Genomic DNA, 21,697 nt, shown 5'->3' with positions numbered 1-21,697 from the left:
AGTACAATTTATTTGGTTACTCAAAGGAAAATTAGGATACCCAATTGAGATGAACACAAGTGAGTACATAACTCAATGACCCAAAACGTTATCTGTAGCTCTGGGAAAATATGTATTTGTTATATAGATAAAAGGGCCTCATTGTCATTATTTTTTTAATATTTTCCCTAACGTTTTTGTAAAGGAATGGTAAATCAACTAATACAAATAGTAACATGGATGCTGGAGCTCACCTATATGTAGCAGATTAAAAAATGTCAACAAGAGCATCTTTGTTTCTCAAATATTTTCTGCATTACTACTGAGGATTAACATATAGGAATACGTTTTAACAATCATGATAAGGGGAAACATTCAAAAGTTCCGAAGTCTGTCAATATCAGAGCAGAAGCAGTATAGAGAGTCATTAAAGTTTGGGGAGAATTTAAGACCACAGACAAAACAAGCTGAAAATATAAAATATTGTGAATAAAAATGTTGAGCCCTACCACAAATTATGGTTATACAATGGTTAAAATTAAGCCATGAGTTCAAATATAAATATACATGATGGACAAAACATTCATGACAAACAGATGACTACCGGTACATAAATCAAGTTCACAGAAATAAGGCCTCATGATATGAAATGTGAAACATGGATATGTCATTTGTGATTGCGCTTTTTCCAGCCTTCCAGCAGAGTCCTCCATTTCCTCCAATGTGGTGCCGTCAGATCGTAGTGGAGGGAGCAAATCTCGTATGGGGCTTCTGCGGCCCTCTTCCTCGCCTCATATGGTGAGTAACTTCCCTGACATTGCTTTAATCCTGTTCTACCCGTTAAGATCCAGGTTAGAATGAAACTTCAGTAACCTATGCTTGTCGTAAGAGGCGACTAATGGGATCGGATGGCCAGTTTTGCTGTCTTGGTTGACACATGTCATCGGTTCCCTTTTGTGCTGACTGATGCTCATGCTGTTGATCACTGGATTGTCTGGTCCAGACTCGATTATTTACGGACCGCCGCCATATAGCTGGAATATTGCTGAGTGCGGCGTAAAACTAAACTCACTAGTGGTCAAAGCGTTCACTCATCATGCCGAAGACCCAGGTTCAATTCCAGACATGGGTACAATGTGTGAATCCCATTTCTGGTGTCCCCACTGGGATGTGACCTGTTGGTGTTTTCGCTTGTGGCTGTCCTACTCATGATCATATCTTGTGAAACTCAGTTTACTCACTCTCACTCAACAGAATGACTCCAACAAGGAGAACATGATCAACGTGAACATCAACCCATACTCCATGGACAACGGCCATGCAGATCACTCCCAGCGGGCTTCCCCATTCCCAGACCGACCAAGACACCATCGAAACAACATGCCCACCCGGCCAAAAACAGCCCAGGTTAGACGGAGTGCTTCCTTCCATGATCCAAGTTTCCATCTCCCAAGTTCAAGGTCAACATCTTTCCGATCATCTGCGAACACAGAAGCCAAGTGTAATGGACACATGTACAAATCAGAAACTCGCACTGGTTACAAATTCCAGCCATCCCTTGAATACAGTATAGGAGTGTCGGAATCCAAGAGGAAGCAGACGCGACCGTATTCGGCCATGATGGGTTCACCCACGGAAGACTCCGACAGTGACACGGGATGGAGTGTTCCGGACAATGCGGAGCTGTTGCAGAGACTGAGTCACGAGCAGAGGGTGGCTCTGTCCAACATGACGGCAGCCGACAAGGACAAGCTGTTGATGGAGGTCATCAACATCGGGGACCGAGTGTCCATCAGTGTACCTCAGAAGGCTCCCCGGTACGGCAGGAAGAAAGGTATGTGTGTGTTGACCACTTCATGTAATCATCATATAAGAGATAGTCATTAAGTGATGAAAATGATCCAATCACAACTTCCAAAAATATAAATCAGGCACGCAGAAGAAACTACCTTGCATTGAGTGAGTGAGTGAGTGAGTGAGTATGGTTTTACATCGCTTTTAGCAATATTCCAGCAATATCACGGCGGGGGACACCAGAAATGGGCTTCACACATTGTGCCCATGGGGAATCGAACCCTGGTCTTCAGCATGAATCTTGCACTGAGTCTCTTCTTGCTCCGTATGTTACCAATTGTGCCCAATGAGTTTAGCTATGTGTTCTGTTCACAAACATGGCATAAAATTATTTGGCATTATAACTGGGGTTGTTCACTCAAGCATTGTATTGATATTCTGTTTCTAAAGTTATGTGAGTGATTTTGATTATTTTTTAAATGACATTTTGCAAAAAAGGGATTATTATGCATGTATGTTTCGAATGTGAACCTATCATATATCAGGAATAAAATATCCCAAAGAACATGCATAATAAAATTTTTGTTGTATGAAATGTACCACATGGAAACCAAACAGCTAACAGTCTCTACTTAACCATTCAAAGGGTGTCATATTAAGCATCACAGCTTATTATGCAGAATTACACCTTTTGCCCTAATTCAACCTCATATCGATGCTTGCATGTCTGATTCAAGATTTGAACTAAACAGAAACTGTTTAACCTGTGTCGCAATGGACCTATGAAAGCTGACTCTCTCAAATTGTTTTAAAAATGATTCAGTTGAAGAGAAGGGATGTTTTATCAATGTACCATGACTGCTGTTTCCAGTGAAGCCGATCGTGTACACAGGTATGGTCAAGTATCGCGGCAACCTGGACAAGGAGTACTATGATGCTCGGATGTATGCTGGACTCAAGCTGGACGAACCCAGTAAGATGTCATGTCATTCAGACGATGTCTTAAATAATATATAGCTTATGGACAAATAGTTGTCGTCCATCATATATAAAAATGGGAATTCATCATTTTTAAACCACTGTTTTATAACTATTAAAATATATAAAATTAAAAGATTTAAATGTCATACATATCCATACTGTGATGTAAATGTTATGAAATGGTACTGGTCTGAAATCTTTTCCAGAACATGTGATGTATAGCATGGCACCCAGCTGAAATAAGCTTGTAAAAGACCATGGTATACCATGGTTCACAGACCATGGTTGACCATGGTGTATCATGGTGTACCATGGCTTACCACGTGCGGTAAATGGCACCACAGTTTACCATGGTAAAAAAAGACCATGGTCTACCATGGTAAAAAGAGACCATAGTGTACCATGGTCAACCATGGTAAAAAGAGACCATGGTATACCATGGATTACCACGGTACAAAAAGATCATGGATTTAACCCAGCTGAAATGAGCATGATTTAACCCCAGCTGAAATGAGCATGTAAAAGACCATGGTATACCATGGATCACAGACCATGGTCTACCATAGGGAGAAATGTTGGTGACCACGGTCTACCATGACTTCTGGTGACCATGGTCTATAATGACCATGGTCTAAATGTTGGTGACCATGGTCTACCATGACTTCTGGTGACCATGGTCTAAATGTTGGTGACCATGGTCTACCATGACTTCTGGTGACCATGGTCTAAATGTTGGTGACCATGGTCTAAATGTTGGTGACCATGGTCTACCATGACTTCTGGTGACCATGGTGACCATGGTCTAAATGTTGGTGACCATGGTCTACCATGACTTCTGGTGACCATGGTCTAAATGTTGGTGACCATGGTCTACCATGACTTCTGGTGACCATGGTCTATAATGACCATGGTCTAAATGTTGGTGACCATGGTCTACCATGACTTCTGGTGACCATGGTCTATAATGACCATGGTCTAAATGTTGGTGACCATGGTCTACCATGACTTCTGGTGACCATGGTCTAAATGTTGGTGACCATGGTCTACCATGACTTCTGGTGACCATGGTCTAAATGTTGGTGACCATGGTCTACCATGACTTCTGGTGACCATGGTCTATAATGACCATGGTCTAAATGTTGGTGGCCATGGTCTACCATGACTTCTGGTGACCATGGTCTAAAATGTTGGTGGCCATGGTCTAAATGTTGGTGACCATGGTCTGGCCATGACTAAATGTTGTGACCATGGTCTAAATGACCATGGTCTAAATGTTGGTGACCATGGTCTACCATGACTTCTGGTGACCATGGTCTAAATGTTGGTGACCATGGTCTACCATGACTTCTGGTGACCATGGTCTATAATGACCATGGTCTAAATGTTGGTGACCATGGTCTACCATGACTTCTGGTGACCATGGTCTAAATGTTGGTGACCAAGGTCCACCATGACTTCTGGTGACCATGGTCTATAATGACCATGGTCTGCCGTGGTATACCATGGTCTAAATGTTGGTGGCCATGGTCTACCATGACTTCTGGTGACCATGGTTTAGCATGGTTTTCAGCTGGGCACTGTCAGCAGACATACATTATAAGAGCTATCTTGTCTGACGTCTTGTAGTTGGTGATTCTGACGGAACCCACAAGGGGAAGCGGTACATGTTTACTCCAGCAGAACACGGCAAGTTCGTCAAGATGAGAGACATCACATTAATTCTCAATGTACAGGTAAGTTTTCTGAGCCACTGGCGGGCTGGGTGCTGTGCAGATATTAAGTCTCTGTAATTTACTGCAGAGTTGTGACCCTTTATCTTGCCATGGGTTCAAATTCTAGTTTGGTCTTGATAATGTTTGTTGGTTTGAGAACTGTGTGTTACACTCAAGTGCTTAAAACCCTCATCACCCTAGGCTTTGATGACACTGTTTGATGTGTTAAACAAAACCCTCTTCAGGCATGATGGGGAAATCATGATATTATTTATATCAGGAACTATTGTTTCTGCAGTCAAGTTTTGTCAAGTTCATGGACTATGAAAGATCCTACATGTATTTCTACTGAACCTTTCATGTCAAATCATTTGTGGTTTAAAGACAAAATACCTATATATATTGACCTAAAAATGTTACAGAGAATGTACAGGTGACAATAATGTGACAATAATGTACATGCCTGTGAAGCAGGCATTATCTGGCTTTGAACTGCGATTAATTGTTGGCTAATTGACCTAATTTTGTTTTTAATTTAATCACCAGGGAGCATCAGTGAAACAGTCATACTTAATCACATTTGCAAAACTGCAGTTTGTGCATTTTTAAGCGTGTTGTCATTGTTAACTTGTACCAGGACTAAGCAGCCTGTGTGTGTTTCAGTCTGGTCACTACATGCCTCTGGCCCAGATGCTTCTCCTTCACCTGGTCAGGAAAGCTCAGGAAGGCGGGGACACCGAGTCCAGCCACAGTCTGAACAGTTCCTAGGCAAAACCAAACACCCGAAGTCTTCAAGGATGCCAGGAACCGAGGAGTAGTGGGACTGAAGAGGCGTCTGCCCAGGAAACATCTCTCTGAATGTAATATAGGACGACTGATTGCTCGGTGTGTGACGTCTGCTCAGGGCAACAGATCTCTGGACGTAATACAGGACTACTGATCTGTGTGTGCAAGGTCTGTGCAGGACAACAGATTTCTAAATATAACATCTGTGAAGACCATTGATCTATGCGTGATGCAGTCAGAACTACTGATCTATATGTGTGAGGTCTGTGCAAGACAACGGATCTCTGACGTAACATCTGTGAAGGCCATCGATGTGTGTGTGACATCTGTCAGAACTACTGACCTCTGTTTGCGAGGCCTTTGCAAGACAACAGATCTCTGACATAACATCTGTGAAGAACATTGATCTGTAACATGTCAGATCTACTGATCTTTGTGTCATGTCTGCATATCCATCCATTGAAGCTGTGATACATGTGAATTTTATTGGATACCTCAATCACATAGAACATGACAAGTGGTAAACTGTTACGTCTAGTGCTTACTTGGTAGTTGATATATCTAATATATAAGTCCAACATGACCGATTTCTCAAGACTCCATTTCTGTGATGTATTCATTGTCCGGTGCTCTCTCGCCCAGACCTTGGCGCCATCTTGGATTACTTGTCAGTGTTAAATGTTTCCCTGTGACGTGAGTGTAATGTGGGAACAAAGTCCCAAGTGAAGAAAGTCTGAGACTACTGTAGTGAAACCCTGAGGGTTATTTGCTGCCAAACCAAAATCATGGAGGATGACTCTGGCATCTAATACCAAGATTATAGTTTCAGGCATGCCTAAAGAAGCAATATGAATGATATTTTATTGGAGTCAACCGTCCAAGCCATGTGATAACTTCTGAGGGATTTAAATGGTACACAGGATATGAATCAGCATCATGTAACCATCATGTGACTATCATGTGACCATTATGTGACTATCATGTGACCTTCAGTGGAATGTTATGACATCACCTAAACTTGCTATTTCAATTTAGTTGTAAAATTGTGAAAAGCTGGTGGAGATTTCTTCAATCCACCACCAGGAATCTTCTTGTTATATTTACATCATATTTACCTTTCATGAGATGGGAGTTCTGGTTTAGTGACAAGCTCAACAACCAAAAAGGAATAGGTTACGGTATTTATTTTCCTGCTTTGACCTTTGTTGAAGTTACTTATCAGAAGAAATGTGATATTTTTTAAATTCCATCCAAATGTATACATATATTTATTATACATGTGGAGATATATTATTATTATTTATTTATATATACACATTGAACAGACCAGTTGACAAAGTGAAAATTAAGCTTAAAACATCACTTATCTGAATTGAATATATATTTTTTCAAAGTGCTATTAGGTACACTCCATTGTATAATTAGTAGACATTGTAAGACATTTGCACTGGCATTTAACACAGTAGAATACTTCACATCATGCCATGTTTGTTTCTTGTTTAATACTGCACTCCAGAATAAAGACAGCAGCCTGTAGGTATTTAAGACGATCTGGAGATTCAGTTACTGAACAAACTGAAACAATTACACATAATCTACTACGTGAATCTACTGAGACTGACCCCTTGATCCATAAAGCCACCTTGTACAATGAGGATGGGATTTTATGGACCATTTCGGAACCAAGAATCCCCTTTACAGGGGGTATGTGAGGATATGTAGAATGATGTGAATGAGGGTCTATGTAGAAATGCCCTAGACTAACAACTAGTCTCTGAAATGAACATATTTTACTGAAAAAAGTTCATAGTAAAAAAATATAAAATATAATGAAAAGGAGCCCTGAGACTTTCTTCATTTTCAGAAGCTGAGGAAATCTAGACTTGCCACATTTTCTAGACTTGTGCGGGCTTTCTTGGATATATTTGTTTCAGGGTCTGTACGACAGACTAGGAATGCCCCAACGACCAGGAAACGGTTTCGTGTTAGGCAAGAATCTCACTTACTGGATACTTTCCGTCATTTTGGTAAGGAATGTGTACAAGCTCAATCACTCGCCATTTTTTAGCCACTTTGCGAAAATAACACAATTTTAGAGAGCCTGCCCCAACACAGACACTTAAATTAAATGCTTTCATAGCTAAATGTAAGTCTTAGTACCAAAGTTACTGAAAGTACTACATGTTGGTTGAAATGTGGGGTTGCTGCAAGCCATTATGGAACATCTAGTTTCGGATACTGTTTTGATGTTGATGTCCCATCAAATGCATGCAGCATCATTTTCCTCTTTATTTTGAGCTGCTTAATGTTTCCAATAGTAAAGCGGTCTCACATGGCTAATATTAGTATCAAACAAACATGTGGATTGTGTGGTAAAATGCGCATGTACAGCATTGTACAACCATGTGAAAGATTCTTAAGGCCAAATAAATATAATATTGTGGTTCCGATCACACCTCTTTAAAATTTAGGGTAGGTAGGAATTTTTTTGTAAAAATATTTTTTAGAAGTAAAGTACAAACAAATATCACATTTATCAATGTATGATTGTTTATTCAATCAAGGTTTCAGCCATCATGTCGAATTTCTCTATCAGAATGACCGATGTCCGTCGGGGACGTGAAAAAACTGGTATCTAAAAGCGAATTTAATTTATACTGTTTAAAAAAATTAGGGTCGACACCAGAATTCAAGGGTTGGTCAGGTATTCGGAACCACAACATTTATTATTTTTTAGGCCTTAGCGAGTGGGTAATTGAGAATGTTTACATATTCCTTAACTATTTCGACATTCATATGTGCCACATGACCATTTAGGCATTTCTCCCATCTACCTTCCCAGTTAAATCTAAATATATGTAGTTTTAAGAAATGTCTTGATGACTGACTTTTAAACTGTATTTTCTTCACAACACTACTGAATAAAACCACCACGAGAATTCATTTGTCTTTATATTTTATACTGGTCATATGTTCAATAAAATATTTGTTTGTTTGTTGTTTAATGCTGCACTCGGCAATATTCCAGCAATAAAACAGTGGTCTGTAAATAATCAAGTCTGGACCAGTGATCAACAGCATGAGCATCGATCTACACCACTGGGATACGTAACGTGTGTCAACCAAGTCAGCAAGCCTTACCACCCGATCCCCCATCTGGGTTGTTGAAGACCAATTCTAACCTGGATCTTCACAGGTTCAACAAAATGAGTAACTGACTGACTGAGTTTGGTTTTACGCTGCTTTTAGCAATATTCCAGCAGCATCACGGCGGGGGGACACCAGAAATGGGCTTCACACATTGTGCCCATGTGGGAATTCGAACCCGGGTCTTCGGCGTGACGAGCCAAAGCTTTAACCATTAGGCTACCACCGCCCCACAAAATGAGTAAAGTCACGTAATGCAGGTAACTGCTAACATGATATGTAAACAACTTGTCAGCAGAAGGTGACGGTAGCCCCAGAAGTGTGTTGGGTATTTTAAATTCGAATCAAAACAAATACCCTATTGAAATTCCTTTTATCCTTTACAAGATCCCAATCAATCATGAGTTGACAATAACATGGCACTAACGAGTTCTAAAACAGAAGGACTGTCTTCAGAATGGCACTATGTTCTATCAGTTGACTGTATTATCTCTGAGGTTGGCGGAACAAATTTCATTCCTTCAAGTTGTGACACATTCAATCCTTGTCAAGTAGAATGAAACTGCCCAGGGTTAAATGCACAAATGATACGATCAGTCCAACAGTCTTTATGTTTGTAAACATCTGCATGTACACATTTCTTCAATCTTTTAAACACATCCACACACACATTGAATAGTCTATCGTTTCTTGACCACCTCCTCCTCTGGTTCATACTGTATCGAGGGGGGATTTGAAGTTGAAAAGTTTGTCGTGGAAATACTCCTCTGGGACTTGTTGGTCGGAGTCGTCGGGGAACCACGTGGGCATGGGGGGTGGGGCGTCTGGGCTGGGCTTGCGGAGAGGCAGCACAGTGTCCATGACCCTGACGTACGTGTGGTTCTCCCCCGGGATGCAGGAGCTCTGGACGTACAGGATGTTGTACTTTGTGTTGATACGCCAGATCTAAAGCAGAAGTGAATGGATTCATTAGCATTCATAATTAAGACTGGAACAGTCTTCATTTTATTGTTGTGAGTGAGTGAGTATTGTTTTATGATACCTTTGGCAATATTCCAGCAATTTCACATCAGATATGGGCTGCATACAAAACGAGTTTGATGTGATACATAGATACGCATCTGGTATGCTCAAAATGTGGGGCAATGGGGAAGCCTAGTGGTTAAAGTCATCATGCCGATGACCCAGGTTCGATTCCCCACATGGGTACAATGTGTGAACATAGGCGGATCAAGAGGGGGGTTGCAGGGGTGTGCACCCCACCTTTTGTCCAGAAAGTTTGTTCAATGACCATTGAAACTCAGGTGAAAATAAAGTGTGCAGGCCCCCCTCCCCCTTCTGTGTGAAGACCATTTCTGGTGTCCCCCGCCATGATATTGCTAAAAGCGGCGTAAAACTCAACTCAACTCAACTCAACTCACTCACTCCAAATGGACGTAGCCAAACATGCTACTCTACAGGACACTTATTTATTATAAGAAAGTAATTAATCAGAGGGGACTGGACTAGTAGTTTTGTAGGTCAAGGTCAAACCTTGCACACAGTAGCCATGTGGGGTCTTTGGAGTGTCGAGTGAACACTTCAGCCACTATAGTTTGGCATGAAATGCATGTGGACCCGTTTTTTTGTAAATATCTCTTCATCCAATGACCCAATCGATCTCAAACTGTGCAAGTGGATGTTTTGTCAGACAACCTAATCACATTGTAAATCACCGATTTTATGCATTTGTATTAAAGAATCTGTCTATGTAACTGTCAACAAAATAAACAGCAGAACGCAGACGGCTTGCAGAGGGAGGGAGCCAATGACCTGTAACAGCGGCAGTGTTGGGTCATAAAGGTAAATGCACGTGCAGTTCATGATAGTTACCTGTGCACTGCACAGTGATAGACCGTTTGGATCATTCACATTGACTACTTCTAGCTGTCATCATGAAAGCTTAGTCAGATGTTGCTAAACGTTTAATTAGAAATGCGTTGAATTCTTTTTAAAAAGAGAGCAAACGTACAAACCGATTTATAAGGTGTCGGATTACATGAAACGTACAACTTTTGCTCTTGGCATGAAAAAGAACAGCGTGCTAAAAATTGTGAAAAATAAACCAACAACCAATAAACAGAACCTTGTACAAAAAGGTAGGCATCCAAAGTTAGATTCTTTTGACATCAGGGTCATCAGAGATGTCATTCGCCGGCTATTTGCTAGAAATGAACACCTCTTCATACCTGTCATGTGCATAGCTGACCTACATTGACGAACGTTGACCTTTATGACCCAACACTGCCGCTGTTACAGGTCATTGGCTCCCTCCCTCTGCAAGCAGTTTGCGTTCTGCTGTTTATTTTGTTGACAGTTACATAGACAGATTCTTTAATACAAATGCATAAAATCAGTGATTTACAATGTGATTAGGTTGTCTGACAAAACATCCACTTGCACAATTTGAGATCGATTGGGTCTTTGGATGAAGAGATATTTACAAAAAAACGGGTCCACATGCATTTCATGCCAAACTATAGGCTACTCCACTTCCCACAAGTTTTCTTATAACATACAGAGATACAATACATGTAGTTTGTTTTAATGTGCCCCCAACAATAAATAACATTTGTCTTGTTATTTAAGTTGAATGTCACACTACGCAATGTGTGTGACAGGATCCTGTAATGACCGAATCTGGATCTGAATCAAGGTACGAGGACACGGTATCGACCATGCAGATCTATTTGGTCACCTCTTATGACCAGCTCATGTCAGCAAGCAGTTGGGAACCACAATGTCTTTCAATATTGAACGTCCAAGCCAGGATTCAGTATATGCGATAGTGGTTTGAAAAGTCTCACCCTGAGGCCCTTGAGGACCTTCCATTCATTCCCCATGTGGCCAGGCATCTTCTTGCCCTTCCAGATACCCCCCTTGTCCTGCCAACACAAACCTCCATTACTTGGATACTCACAGTTGAAAGCAAGTTTGTCATAATCAGCAACTTTCTTGTTTGTACGGCTAATTCTACTTCAACGGAGATGTTGTGATAGCTGAAGATATGCTTTGTGTTACATTAAAATTAACTAAATCAATGATAAATTGAAGCCAAGGTAACTTTCTATGACATAGTATATCACTTCCTGTGAAAACATTACCACATTACCATTGTTGAAATGATATAATTCATACAATGAGCATCAGCGTAAGGTTGAAGCTACTTACCCCACCACCTCCTATAGATCCCATCCTTCTGTGAGCCTTCGTGACTCCATGTGACTGACTCTGTCCCTTGAAGCCCCATCTCTTCACCACCCCCTGAAAGCCATGATCAACCCTGGAACACAACCACCAAGGGAGACAACTGAAGTACTGTGCGTGACACATACACTGTCTCTACAGCTCATCCATCTTTAGGGCAATATCAGTCAGTCACAGACCAGGGATCAGTGTCTGGGAATCAGGCACTAGTAAAAAGAGACTACTCTAATGTGATGTTGAATCATGGACTAAACATGCATGTTGACTCCCTTGATTCTCATGATGAGGAGGTTCACACAACGTGTTTACAATGTACAAACAGAGATTTGATACCTCAAACACATTATATTTTCATTCTACCATGACACAAAGTGAAAACACAAACTCTTAGGTCAATGTTTAGGTGTAAATTTTAAAACAATTTCTAAGTTTATTGATAGTTTTCCGTTGGAGATACACTGCATCGCTTCATGTAACTAATTTTCTTTTAAGGTTACGATTTCAAGAGCAAAATAATTGTTTTATGTGAATTTGATACCACCAGCAGACAATCAGATTGCAGGATTCTAAAATGTCACTGAAGAATCACCCATAAAGCAATATATTTGAAGAACTACTCAGTAACTAATTTTCCAAACTTTAAGAAATATTGAGGTTTACGTTTTGGCCTGGCAGTCGACGTAGTCCCCAACTCGGAAGTGCATAACATTCAAGGGTGTACCTGGAACAGACCACAGACTTAAGGTGAGTGAGGGAATCAGTATCAATACACCATTAGGACACAAGGCAATATGGCACTAATACATAGCGACTTTCAGTTCCATGTCACTTTCAGCAGTATATAAATCATACACTTGCATGAATCTATGTCAAACGTTGCCTATACAGAATAAAGAAGTTGTATATCCATAAAAAAGTGTCGTCATTCTTCATACAAAGATTACCCGTGAAGGTCTGGGTTAGAATATTGATCTTCAGTAACCCAAGCTTGTCTTAAGAGGTTACTAACTGGATTGGGCGGTCAGACTCGCTGACTTGGTTGACACGTCATCGGTTCCCAATTACGCAGATAGATGCTCATGTTGTTGATCATGGGATTGTCTGGTCCAGACTCAATTATTTACAGACCGCCGCCATATAGCTGGAATATTGCTGAGTACGGCGTAAAACTAAACTCACTCACTTATACAAAGATAGTTACTTAGTGTTTGGAGAAAGCCCTTAATGAACCAGTTAAAGACTGAAATCTACTTGCATAGCTATGGACCAATGATCATAATTGGAAAGAAACTGGAGTTTGAACCCCAGGAATCAGCAGATCCTGGTACAGATAAGGATTGGTAGACAAGAAACATCTGAGAAAATGTTCCACACTGTGCCTTTATTACTGTATATTACAAACAACAGAAGACAACTTTGTCAGTAAAGACGTCAAATTTGCAATTAAACATCACTAGACAAGATTATTTACCTTTTAAGTTCTAAGTTGTTTTTACTTGGCATTGTATTATTTGCAGGGATTAAGATTACCGTGTGTATTTGAGCTGGAAATAGCAATCAGCTGTGCACACATTTCCCGGCGATCAAGTTCCAACATGCACATGTACATAGGAAGGTTTCACAACACTATTACCAATATTGGAACAACACTAAACTAAAAGAATAGGCATAAAACATTGCTGCCATGTCAAGCTGATGACAAGTCCACATTCGTACAACTAGGCTACCCATATGACCTTTTCTTGACACACAAACACTTATATTATTTCATGAGGTTGAGTGAGTGAGTGAGAGAGTGAGTATGCTTTTACACCCCTTTACCAATATTCCAGCAATATCACGGCAGGGGACACCAGAAATGGGCTTCACACATTGTACCCATGTGGGAAATCGAACCCAGGTCTTCTGCATGATGAGCGAACGCTTTAACCACTTGGCTACCCCAGCGCCCCCTCATGAGGTTGAAGTGAAATGGAGTTTAATGTCACATATATGATTATTCCACTCATAAGGAGCATGCACTCATGTGTGTGGCTGATTGTACGAAATTGGACAATCTGTAAGAGCAAGCCCATTGTGATATCATACTGTAGTTAAACATGGCTACCCAACTCAGACATGGACCCCAGTATTCGTCTTAATACTGAGTTCCAGGCAGGCTAACAACACCTACCATCTTCTACGTCTTTAGGCAGGACGCTCTTGGGAATAATTGAGGTCATTCAACCATGGTTGCCCAAAAATTTTAATATCATTGTTATATTTGGGATGCACTTTCTTGGCATTGTGTAATCATTTTAATATGACATCAAACTTTTGAACTTTTTCATTAAAATGTGTCACCATGACTACAAGAGCAATGACATACCTGGCTGGACTTTTGCATTTTCTGTAACAAGGAATCTGGTGAGTCTGCGTTTTGGTGGGACGCCTGCTTCTGCAAACAGGTTGTTGTAGTCCTTGGAGAACTGTGAACAAACAATATAAGGTCTTGCGTGCTGCATCACTTCATGAGTGAGTTGGTCTTAGTTCACAGTTATGAAGGTGTCAGCTTACTGTAGGAGGATAGTCTGAAGTCTGTTTGCTGGCACCCACAAGCACAGTTATGTTACAGACAAACTAAGGAACTTGATCATAAACCATGACACATACAGTGCTTCGGTACACCAAGGGAGGCAACTCTGTACAGCTGAAGTTTTCCTTGATAACGGCCACTTATGAACCCATCGAGTGTTGAAGTGAAAGTTCTAAGACAATGTAGCCAGCAATTTTCCAGCCATATGATAACTGTCTATAAATAAATGAGTCTGGAAGAGACAAATTCAGTGATTGACGTCATGAACATTAGTCTACGCTATTAGTTTAGTTTTACGCTTTTAGCAATATTCCAGCTATATCACAGCAGGGGACATTGTGCCCATGTGGAGAATCGAACCCAGGTACTCAGCGTGACGAGCGAACACCTTAACCACTAGGCTAGCCCACCGCCCCAACGCCATTAGGAAATGATTATATATATCAACCATATCAGAGCTTCACCACCTGATCCTGTCAGTCAGATCCCGTTAATCAGCTCTGATAACAAGCATGGTTGCTGAAGACCGATTCTAATCAGATAATCCAGATCAGTTGACCAGCAAGTTTAAAAATGTAATAGTGAGCGAATGGATTAATATGACGCCATTACCAATATGCCATCAGTATCACATCAGAGAACACCAGCAATGGGTTGCAATACTGTATCAGCGTGGGGAATCGAACCCAGGTCTTTTAGCATGAAGTGTTAACACTTTACCCACGAGGCTAGCCTTCCGCTCAAGATACCATAACTTATATACCCTATATATATAAACACATACAAGCAAACACATATTGGACACAATGCCTGACAAATGCAATGGAGATGTACAGTACCTCACTAGGATCGCAACTCAGAGCGCCAACCACAACGACACCATACTTGTTCTTCCACCATGGCCTCCATCCAGCAGACACCTGGTGTTTCTCCGGGGGAGTGTAGCGGATCACGTGGTTGTCTAGCACCTGGTCAAGTTGAGACAACATGCCAAAGTCAAGACTTGCAATATATGACGTGCAAGACTTGAAAGATGATATAACTTCTACATGATACAAGATAAGTAAACACAGATAATCCTCACGATCACCTGAACCACAAATTCTGGAGAGAATGTGCAAAAAGAAATTTCTCCCATACATAGATAAGTAAAATCAAATAAAAAACATGTTTGTGTGTTAACATTAACACAAGGTGTAATAGTTAATGTTGCAGTGAGTGAATATGGTGTTATTCCGCTTTAAGCAATATTCCAGCATTATCACGGTGGCGACACCAGAAATGGATTTCAGTGTTGCAACCTACAATGACAATAAGTTGTCAATGAAAAGTTATCTTATTGCTTACTATTTGAGTGAAAGATGTTAAATAATATCTACGTGTCTTAAGCACAAAAAATACATTTGTAACTCAAACAACCTTTCTGTCTCTAACCAACTTACTGACATGTTGACACTGAAACAATTGCTAAAATATGATCTCATAACACAAAAAAATAAACCAGTCCTGACAGTTTAACAGAGGCCATTTGATAGAAACCAATCTGTTTTAAGCTGAGTTAAATTTGTAAGCCAAACAAAGGTGTCCTTTAAACACATGAATACCTCACCTGTAACATGGTGGTGAATATCTTCTGCCCACCTGTCGTCCACTGGGGAACAACACCTATCTTCAACGCCAGGACACCTGTCCGGAAAGTTCTGAAACATGTCTACACATATATGGAACTGAAATAACAATTTACATGTCAGTGCTATTTACTTCCTCTGTGGGGTGATGGGGTAGCCTAGTAGTTAAAGCATTGCCTCGTCATGCAGATGACCTGGGTTCGATTCCCCACATTGGTACATAGCTTGAAGCCCATTTCTGGTGTCCCCAGCTGTGACATTGCTAGAATATTGCTAAGAGCGGCGTAAAAGTAACTCACTGCTTCCTCTGCTTGAAGGTTTTGTAAACACTGAAAGTCTGTTTTCATCTTATCATCATGATCACATGACTATTTTCAGCATCAGAAATTAATGGGGTGCTATGGAGTCAATGAAGGTTCCTGTCGCTATGGTCACTGAACTGTAACTGAATTTGGGAATCATTATTAATTACTAGTTTGACCTGGCCTACATTTTTGTGGAAGCTACGGTAGTGGAGAGGGTGAGACGGCTGACTTTGTGAGCTGGCGATTAGGTGCCTGACACTGAGGTGTGGGTTCGAATCCCACAGGGGATTCAACCCTAAAAAAGTACTAAAGTACTGTTGGAAATAAAAAAAACACCTGTTTTTTCGCATTTATATCTTCAATTTATGTAGTTAATATGTGAAAATGTGAAATATCTGTTCAACTAAGTTCGGCCTAACTACAGTCTCAGTGGTAGGGAGATAAGAAATGTAGACAAAAGGACTTTACTGAAGAGAGATTAGTGCAGAAATGAGCAATGCAGTCGAAAGCGACTTATTTGTAACAGACCATGGCTTTATGCAAATTAGTGTGCGATGATATTGTATTACAAAGGAAACTTTTTAAATGCCCATTTTGAAATTAAAATTAGCTTCATTATAAATGATAGCTGACGTAACAAATAATAACTTTAAGACTAAAACTATTAAGGATGAAGCTACCACGGAGTCTCACTATCACTATAAACAGAAACAGGTAGGAGGGGTCGTCTCAAAAGCAACACCAGGACAGTTGTCGCTGACGGCGGTGGGGGCGGGCTAGGGGATAGAGATATCCGCTAAGATGAGATAATTCTTTAGGGGAATTAAACTGGGGCAGTAAACAGCATGTCATAACAATTTACAAGAATGTCCAGTCCTGTCGATCTTCGGGTGGTCATGTCACCTATATATTCTTAGACATTTAATATGAGGGCTAATTTAAAGGTCACATGCAACGTGAAACACAAGTTTTCAGATTCTGATACCTTTCGGTATGGACTTACAGATACAAATCATCAAAAATGCAAATTCAACTTATAAAGTTGAAAAATAACATGATGGAAAACACACACACACACGAAATCGGAGTTCAAACGATTAACTAAATTCACCCCAGCTTGGGGTGAAAAGTGGTTTCAACAGCTGTTTAGCGCAGCTTGTAAGGGGGATGTCCGGATTATAAGGTCGTGAGCAGGAGTAGTCTTATCAAATCAAATAGTAAATAATCTACTCGTTACATAAAAGAACCTTGTTAGGATCTTGATCTACTCAGCTATGTGTCAACCAGTGAGGCGTTCAACATTTCAAGACGGAAAACCTTCGCTGGCGGTGAGTACTCGGTGAAGGCTTTGATGTGAGCTATTTTTCTAATGTTTTGTTGATATTTCACAGGCACAAGCTTTTTATATGTTATGACAGTAGATTACTGATTTAACTGTTCATATAATTTCATTTGTCTATTTCACCACACGTTCTTCTTACTGAGTCACTTTCTCAGTTTGATACTTAAAAGCAATGTCATTATTCAGCATTCACAGAAGTTCTAACTGTGATATAGATATGTCTTTATCACAGACAAAACTCAATGTCTGTTTTATTGAAACCTATGTGTCTGCCTGCCTGTCTGCTAATGACAATATGCAATACACAACTTCGATCACTGACCACATGCAATTTGAACTAAACACCTATCAGGCTATACACCATCAAAAAAACGCATTGATTTATGGCTCGTGCACCAGAGTTCGGTCTCTGTCACATTTTGTAATTACACAGACAGGCAGGTGTGATACTTGTACACATGACACGTTATGATGTCTGTTGATTGCAAAATGTTATACACAAAAAATGAGCATGTAGTTACAAAACCCAACATCTCTATTTACACACACACAATGAGCCGTGAGGGCATCTGCAAACAAACCAGCCAATCAAAGCTTTGTTACACTTGAGTGCACGCCCACCTGCTCTGACTGGGTTCGGTATCCCGGGTGCTTCATTTCGGGGGAAGTAAACCCAAGTACAAAATATTGCACTGTTGATTTGCGATTGTATGCTTATAATTTTGTTTATATGTTTTTTCATAATCAGCAATGTATATTATATGTCATGAATAAGTGATAATTGTGTTTTAATTATGTTTGATTTTTTGGTTGCATGTGACCTTTAAGCTTTTCTATGGGTATCATGGGCTTTTACATATCTCAACATAAACTTTACGAGAGAAAGACACGTAAGATGTTAATCAATAGATGAGACATATAGAACGCACATGAAAAAGCATAAAATATCTTTGAGATGACCCCTTGTGCCTGTATGCAGCACATGCATTTTATGCCAGGTGAGTCGACGGTCCGTCGTCATACCTGGCTGAGTGACCTAAATGCCATCTATAGTCTGATCTATTGTTTTCAGCAGCTATTCGTACTTTTTCTAAGTTTTGCCTGATTTTACGAGGAAACATGCTTTTCAGGATATCCTATTACGCATCCTACTGAATGCTCAGTTAGGCTGATGTGGGTTATTTCGACATATGCTATTTGCAATTGTGTAAATTTTAGGGATACAGAGTAACAGAATAAAAACAGGTTTTTTTCTATTTCCTACAGTACTTTAGAATCTGTACTTTACTGAGAATGTGTAATCCAAAATATAACATGAGCTACAAACATTACTCCTTGGGCCTGAAATAAAATACAAAGGCAACATCAATCTGAAGCAGTTAGTGTCTTTATGTTGGCCTCTCCATTGTAACTATCTGTCTGTCTTGTCTGTTGGTCTGTGAGCAGAGCAGTTGGAAACCCTCTTTGCTCTAGACCCATTGATAAAACAAAGATTACCCTTACTTCATGCTGATTTATATTCCAGTTTACCCATATTTGTTTTTTATTTAGAAAGTGTTAAACATCAATAATTGGTACCATTTTGTGCTTTTTACTAAAATAAAGCTGACCTGTTGTGTGATAAGTGAAATTCTGTGAGAAAGCTATTTACCTTTTTGTATACTCTTCCCGTGGCCAGGGTTCATCTCGGAGTGGACTGCTGCTTGTTTTGAAAACATCTACGGCCAATTCTTTAAGGAAATCCCTATTTTCCCGGGTCAGATCTTGGTTGTTTTGTGTTGGTTTCACACGTACAAACCAAGATGGTGGGGTGGATGTACGTTTTCGTCCCCTTGTTTGTTGGTGGTTGACGAGGATTCTAGGAATCACAAGAACAAAATCTGTGGTAAGAATCAGTTTACCTGTTTGTTGTATGGGACACAATAATAATAATAATAATGCACTATTATAGTGCCAACCAGTGCTGCTCAGTGGCCCTTTGACATACAAACCCAGCTGGTAGAAACTGCAAGGCAATGGAGATTAATCAAAGAGAGTCTTGAAAGAGATGTATTTTGAAGAGTTTCTTGAAGAGATATGTTTTTAAGAGTGTCTTGAAGAGATGTGTTTTGAAGAGTGTCTTGAAGAGATCGAGGGTTGCTGCAGATGTGATGCTGACAGGAAGAGTGTTCCACAGAGCAGGAGCAGCAGCAGAGAAAGCTATGTCTCCCTTGGATGTCTTGGTGACTGGAGCAGATAACTGACATGTTCTGATCTCAATGATTTTGCGGGTGGGTATATCATATGCATATGATATCCTTAAGGTATTGTGGTGAGCTGGTGTCATTCAAGGTTATGTAGGTGATGTAGAGGATCTATACAAATCATAATGGAAACTGTGATAAGTATCTACTATCCACTTCGCAAAACATTGAATGAAACCATGGATGCCCAGTTCCATAGAGAGACAAAATGACACACAATATGCCAAGTCACCACCCCATGGAAATGTGGAACCTATTTACCAATAAAATGTCACTTGACATCATTTTCAGTAGAAAGTCAGTATAGAAATCAGTGGCATCTGATCATGCTGACGTATCTGAAAAATATAATGGTGGAACTAATGCAATAGAATTACATACTTCAATATGACTCAAAAGAACTCTTCATAAAAGTCAACACACACTTGGTTGAGGTTTCAGATTTGAGCATTGTGTTTGGGGGTTTTCATTTATTGTGCACTTTGAAATGTTTCAGATGTATGACAACAATCTGGAAGCAACAGACTATCCAGTGATTAACATAATGAGCATCGATCATCCACAAGTAAAGACATGAAATGAAACATGTCATCGAGCCTGATCACCTGATGCATTTAGTGGCCTTCTAAGCAATAGGCCTATATGAAAGAGTCAGGGGAGTACTGCACTTTACCGGGCTCACTTTTTCAGATTAATTAGCGCTGTTAATTAGTGACGTAATGAGCAGACCCTCTACCTCGGGGCCACGATAACATCACAGTTAATGAGTGCTCGTTTAACAGGTCATTTGCACAGAAGTGAGGCGGAAGGGCAAGAAATTAAAACAAACCAAGCGCAATGGTTTGTGTACATTTCTCACTTCCGCCTCACTGTGCCATGCCCTTCCCATTCATTCTTTTTCGCGCCATTATTTCTTCGACTGCACTGACAAGTACCGGATGGATCGAAATGTGTTTCAATTGGATATAATAGGATTACACTGCCCTAAGGTAAGGTCTAACCCTAAATAAGGATCGGAAAAGGGTGCCTAACCCTAAGGAATCAGAAAGGTTCCCAAACACTACCCCACTCCCAACCCTAAGGGATCAGAAAAGTTCCCAAACCCTACCCCAATCCCAACCCTAAGGATCGGAAAGGATGTTAACCCTAAACCCTAAGGATCATAAAGGATTGTTTGACTCTAAAGATGCGTCAGCTCCCTAAGGATCGGAAAAGGTGTTAACCCTAAACCTTAGGATTGTAAAGGGTGCCATACCTTAACCCTTAGGATCGTAAAGGGTTGTTTGACTCTTAAGATGCGTCAGCTGCCCAAGGATCGGAACCCTAAGGATGGCTGACTGGCAAGTGAAGGGAGATGGAGCAATAACAGCGATATAGCGAGACAGCGCAGTAGCGCTATAATTGCCGAGCAGCCAGCAGTGAGGGCTGCGCCCGGTAAAGTGCATTCTGGCCAAGAGTCAAATCAACTCTACTGAGGTAACCTGTTATCTCCCTCGGTTTCACCTGTGGACTTATTCTTATGTTAGAATTTGGCAATGGCATTCCTTGAGCCACTAGAGGTCAGGGCTCCACATTTAATCGTGTTTATCCACAACACATCGACGGTTGGTTAAGCTGAACAGAATAAAAGTCATTGACCAATACCTTGGAACTGACAAAGTGTCCTTGAGAATGCAATTATTTACACAATTTGATGCACGACATAGCAGACTTCCATATCTTGCGGAGGCCATGCTTAGCCAGTCAAATACCGCCTACATGCAAAATGGATTTAAAATATGCTGTGAACATGATACTGTATGTGTAAACAATTTCAAATAATCGCGAATATACATGTGCAGTAGTGTATGTACTAAAATCGAGTAAAACTGTTGTAAAATTAGTATTTGTTGACATTTGAGTTTGTTAGAAGCGGTAAAATTCAAACGGAAATGAATATCATGTAAAAACAGGAAGAAA

The 21,697-nt window shown here is 40.3% G+C and overlaps 2 protein-coding genes across 2 annotated transcripts in view; one reads left to right on the top strand and one right to left on the bottom strand.

Moving 5' to 3' along the window:
* LOC124281313 overlaps positions 1-6,997 on the top strand; it is a 51,536-nt gene extending 44,539 nt beyond the window's left edge. Inside the window, exons 11-14 of the mRNA XM_046717336.1 lie at positions 1,234-1,813; positions 2,645-2,746; positions 4,381-4,487; positions 5,130-6,997. Of these exons, the coding sequence (XP_046573292.1) occupies positions 1,234-1,813; positions 2,645-2,746; positions 4,381-4,487; positions 5,130-5,234 (894 nt within the window). The 3' untranslated portion in view covers positions 5,235-6,997. The remainder of the gene's footprint in view (positions 1-1,233; positions 1,814-2,644; positions 2,747-4,380; positions 4,488-5,129) is intronic.
* Positions 6,998-8,755: 1,758 nt separating this feature from the next.
* Positions 8,756-21,528, bottom strand: LOC124281338 (39S ribosomal protein L3, mitochondrial-like). The gene is made up of 9 exons (XM_046717372.1): positions 21,383-21,528; positions 19,147-19,353; positions 15,830-15,920; positions 15,060-15,188; positions 14,014-14,113; positions 12,306-12,366; positions 11,610-11,721; positions 11,246-11,323; positions 8,756-9,344 (listed from the first exon to the last, which is right to left on the bottom strand). Exons 1-9 carry the CDS (start codon positions 21,469-21,471, stop codon positions 9,111-9,113), a joined length of 1,101 nt encoding a protein of 366 aa, XP_046573328.1. The 5' UTR covers positions 21,472-21,528; the 3' UTR covers positions 8,756-9,110.
* Between the last annotated feature and the right edge of the window lie 169 nt (positions 21,529-21,697).

This window comes from Haliotis rubra, unplaced genomic scaffold, assembly GCF_003918875.1.
Source record: "Haliotis rubra isolate DU_JTF1 unplaced genomic scaffold, ASM391887v1 Scf282, whole genome shotgun sequence".
In the NCBI taxonomy this organism is placed as follows: domain Eukaryota; kingdom Metazoa; phylum Mollusca; class Gastropoda; order Lepetellida; family Haliotidae; genus Haliotis; species Haliotis rubra.
This window is presented reverse-complemented; position numbering and strand designations above follow the sequence as displayed.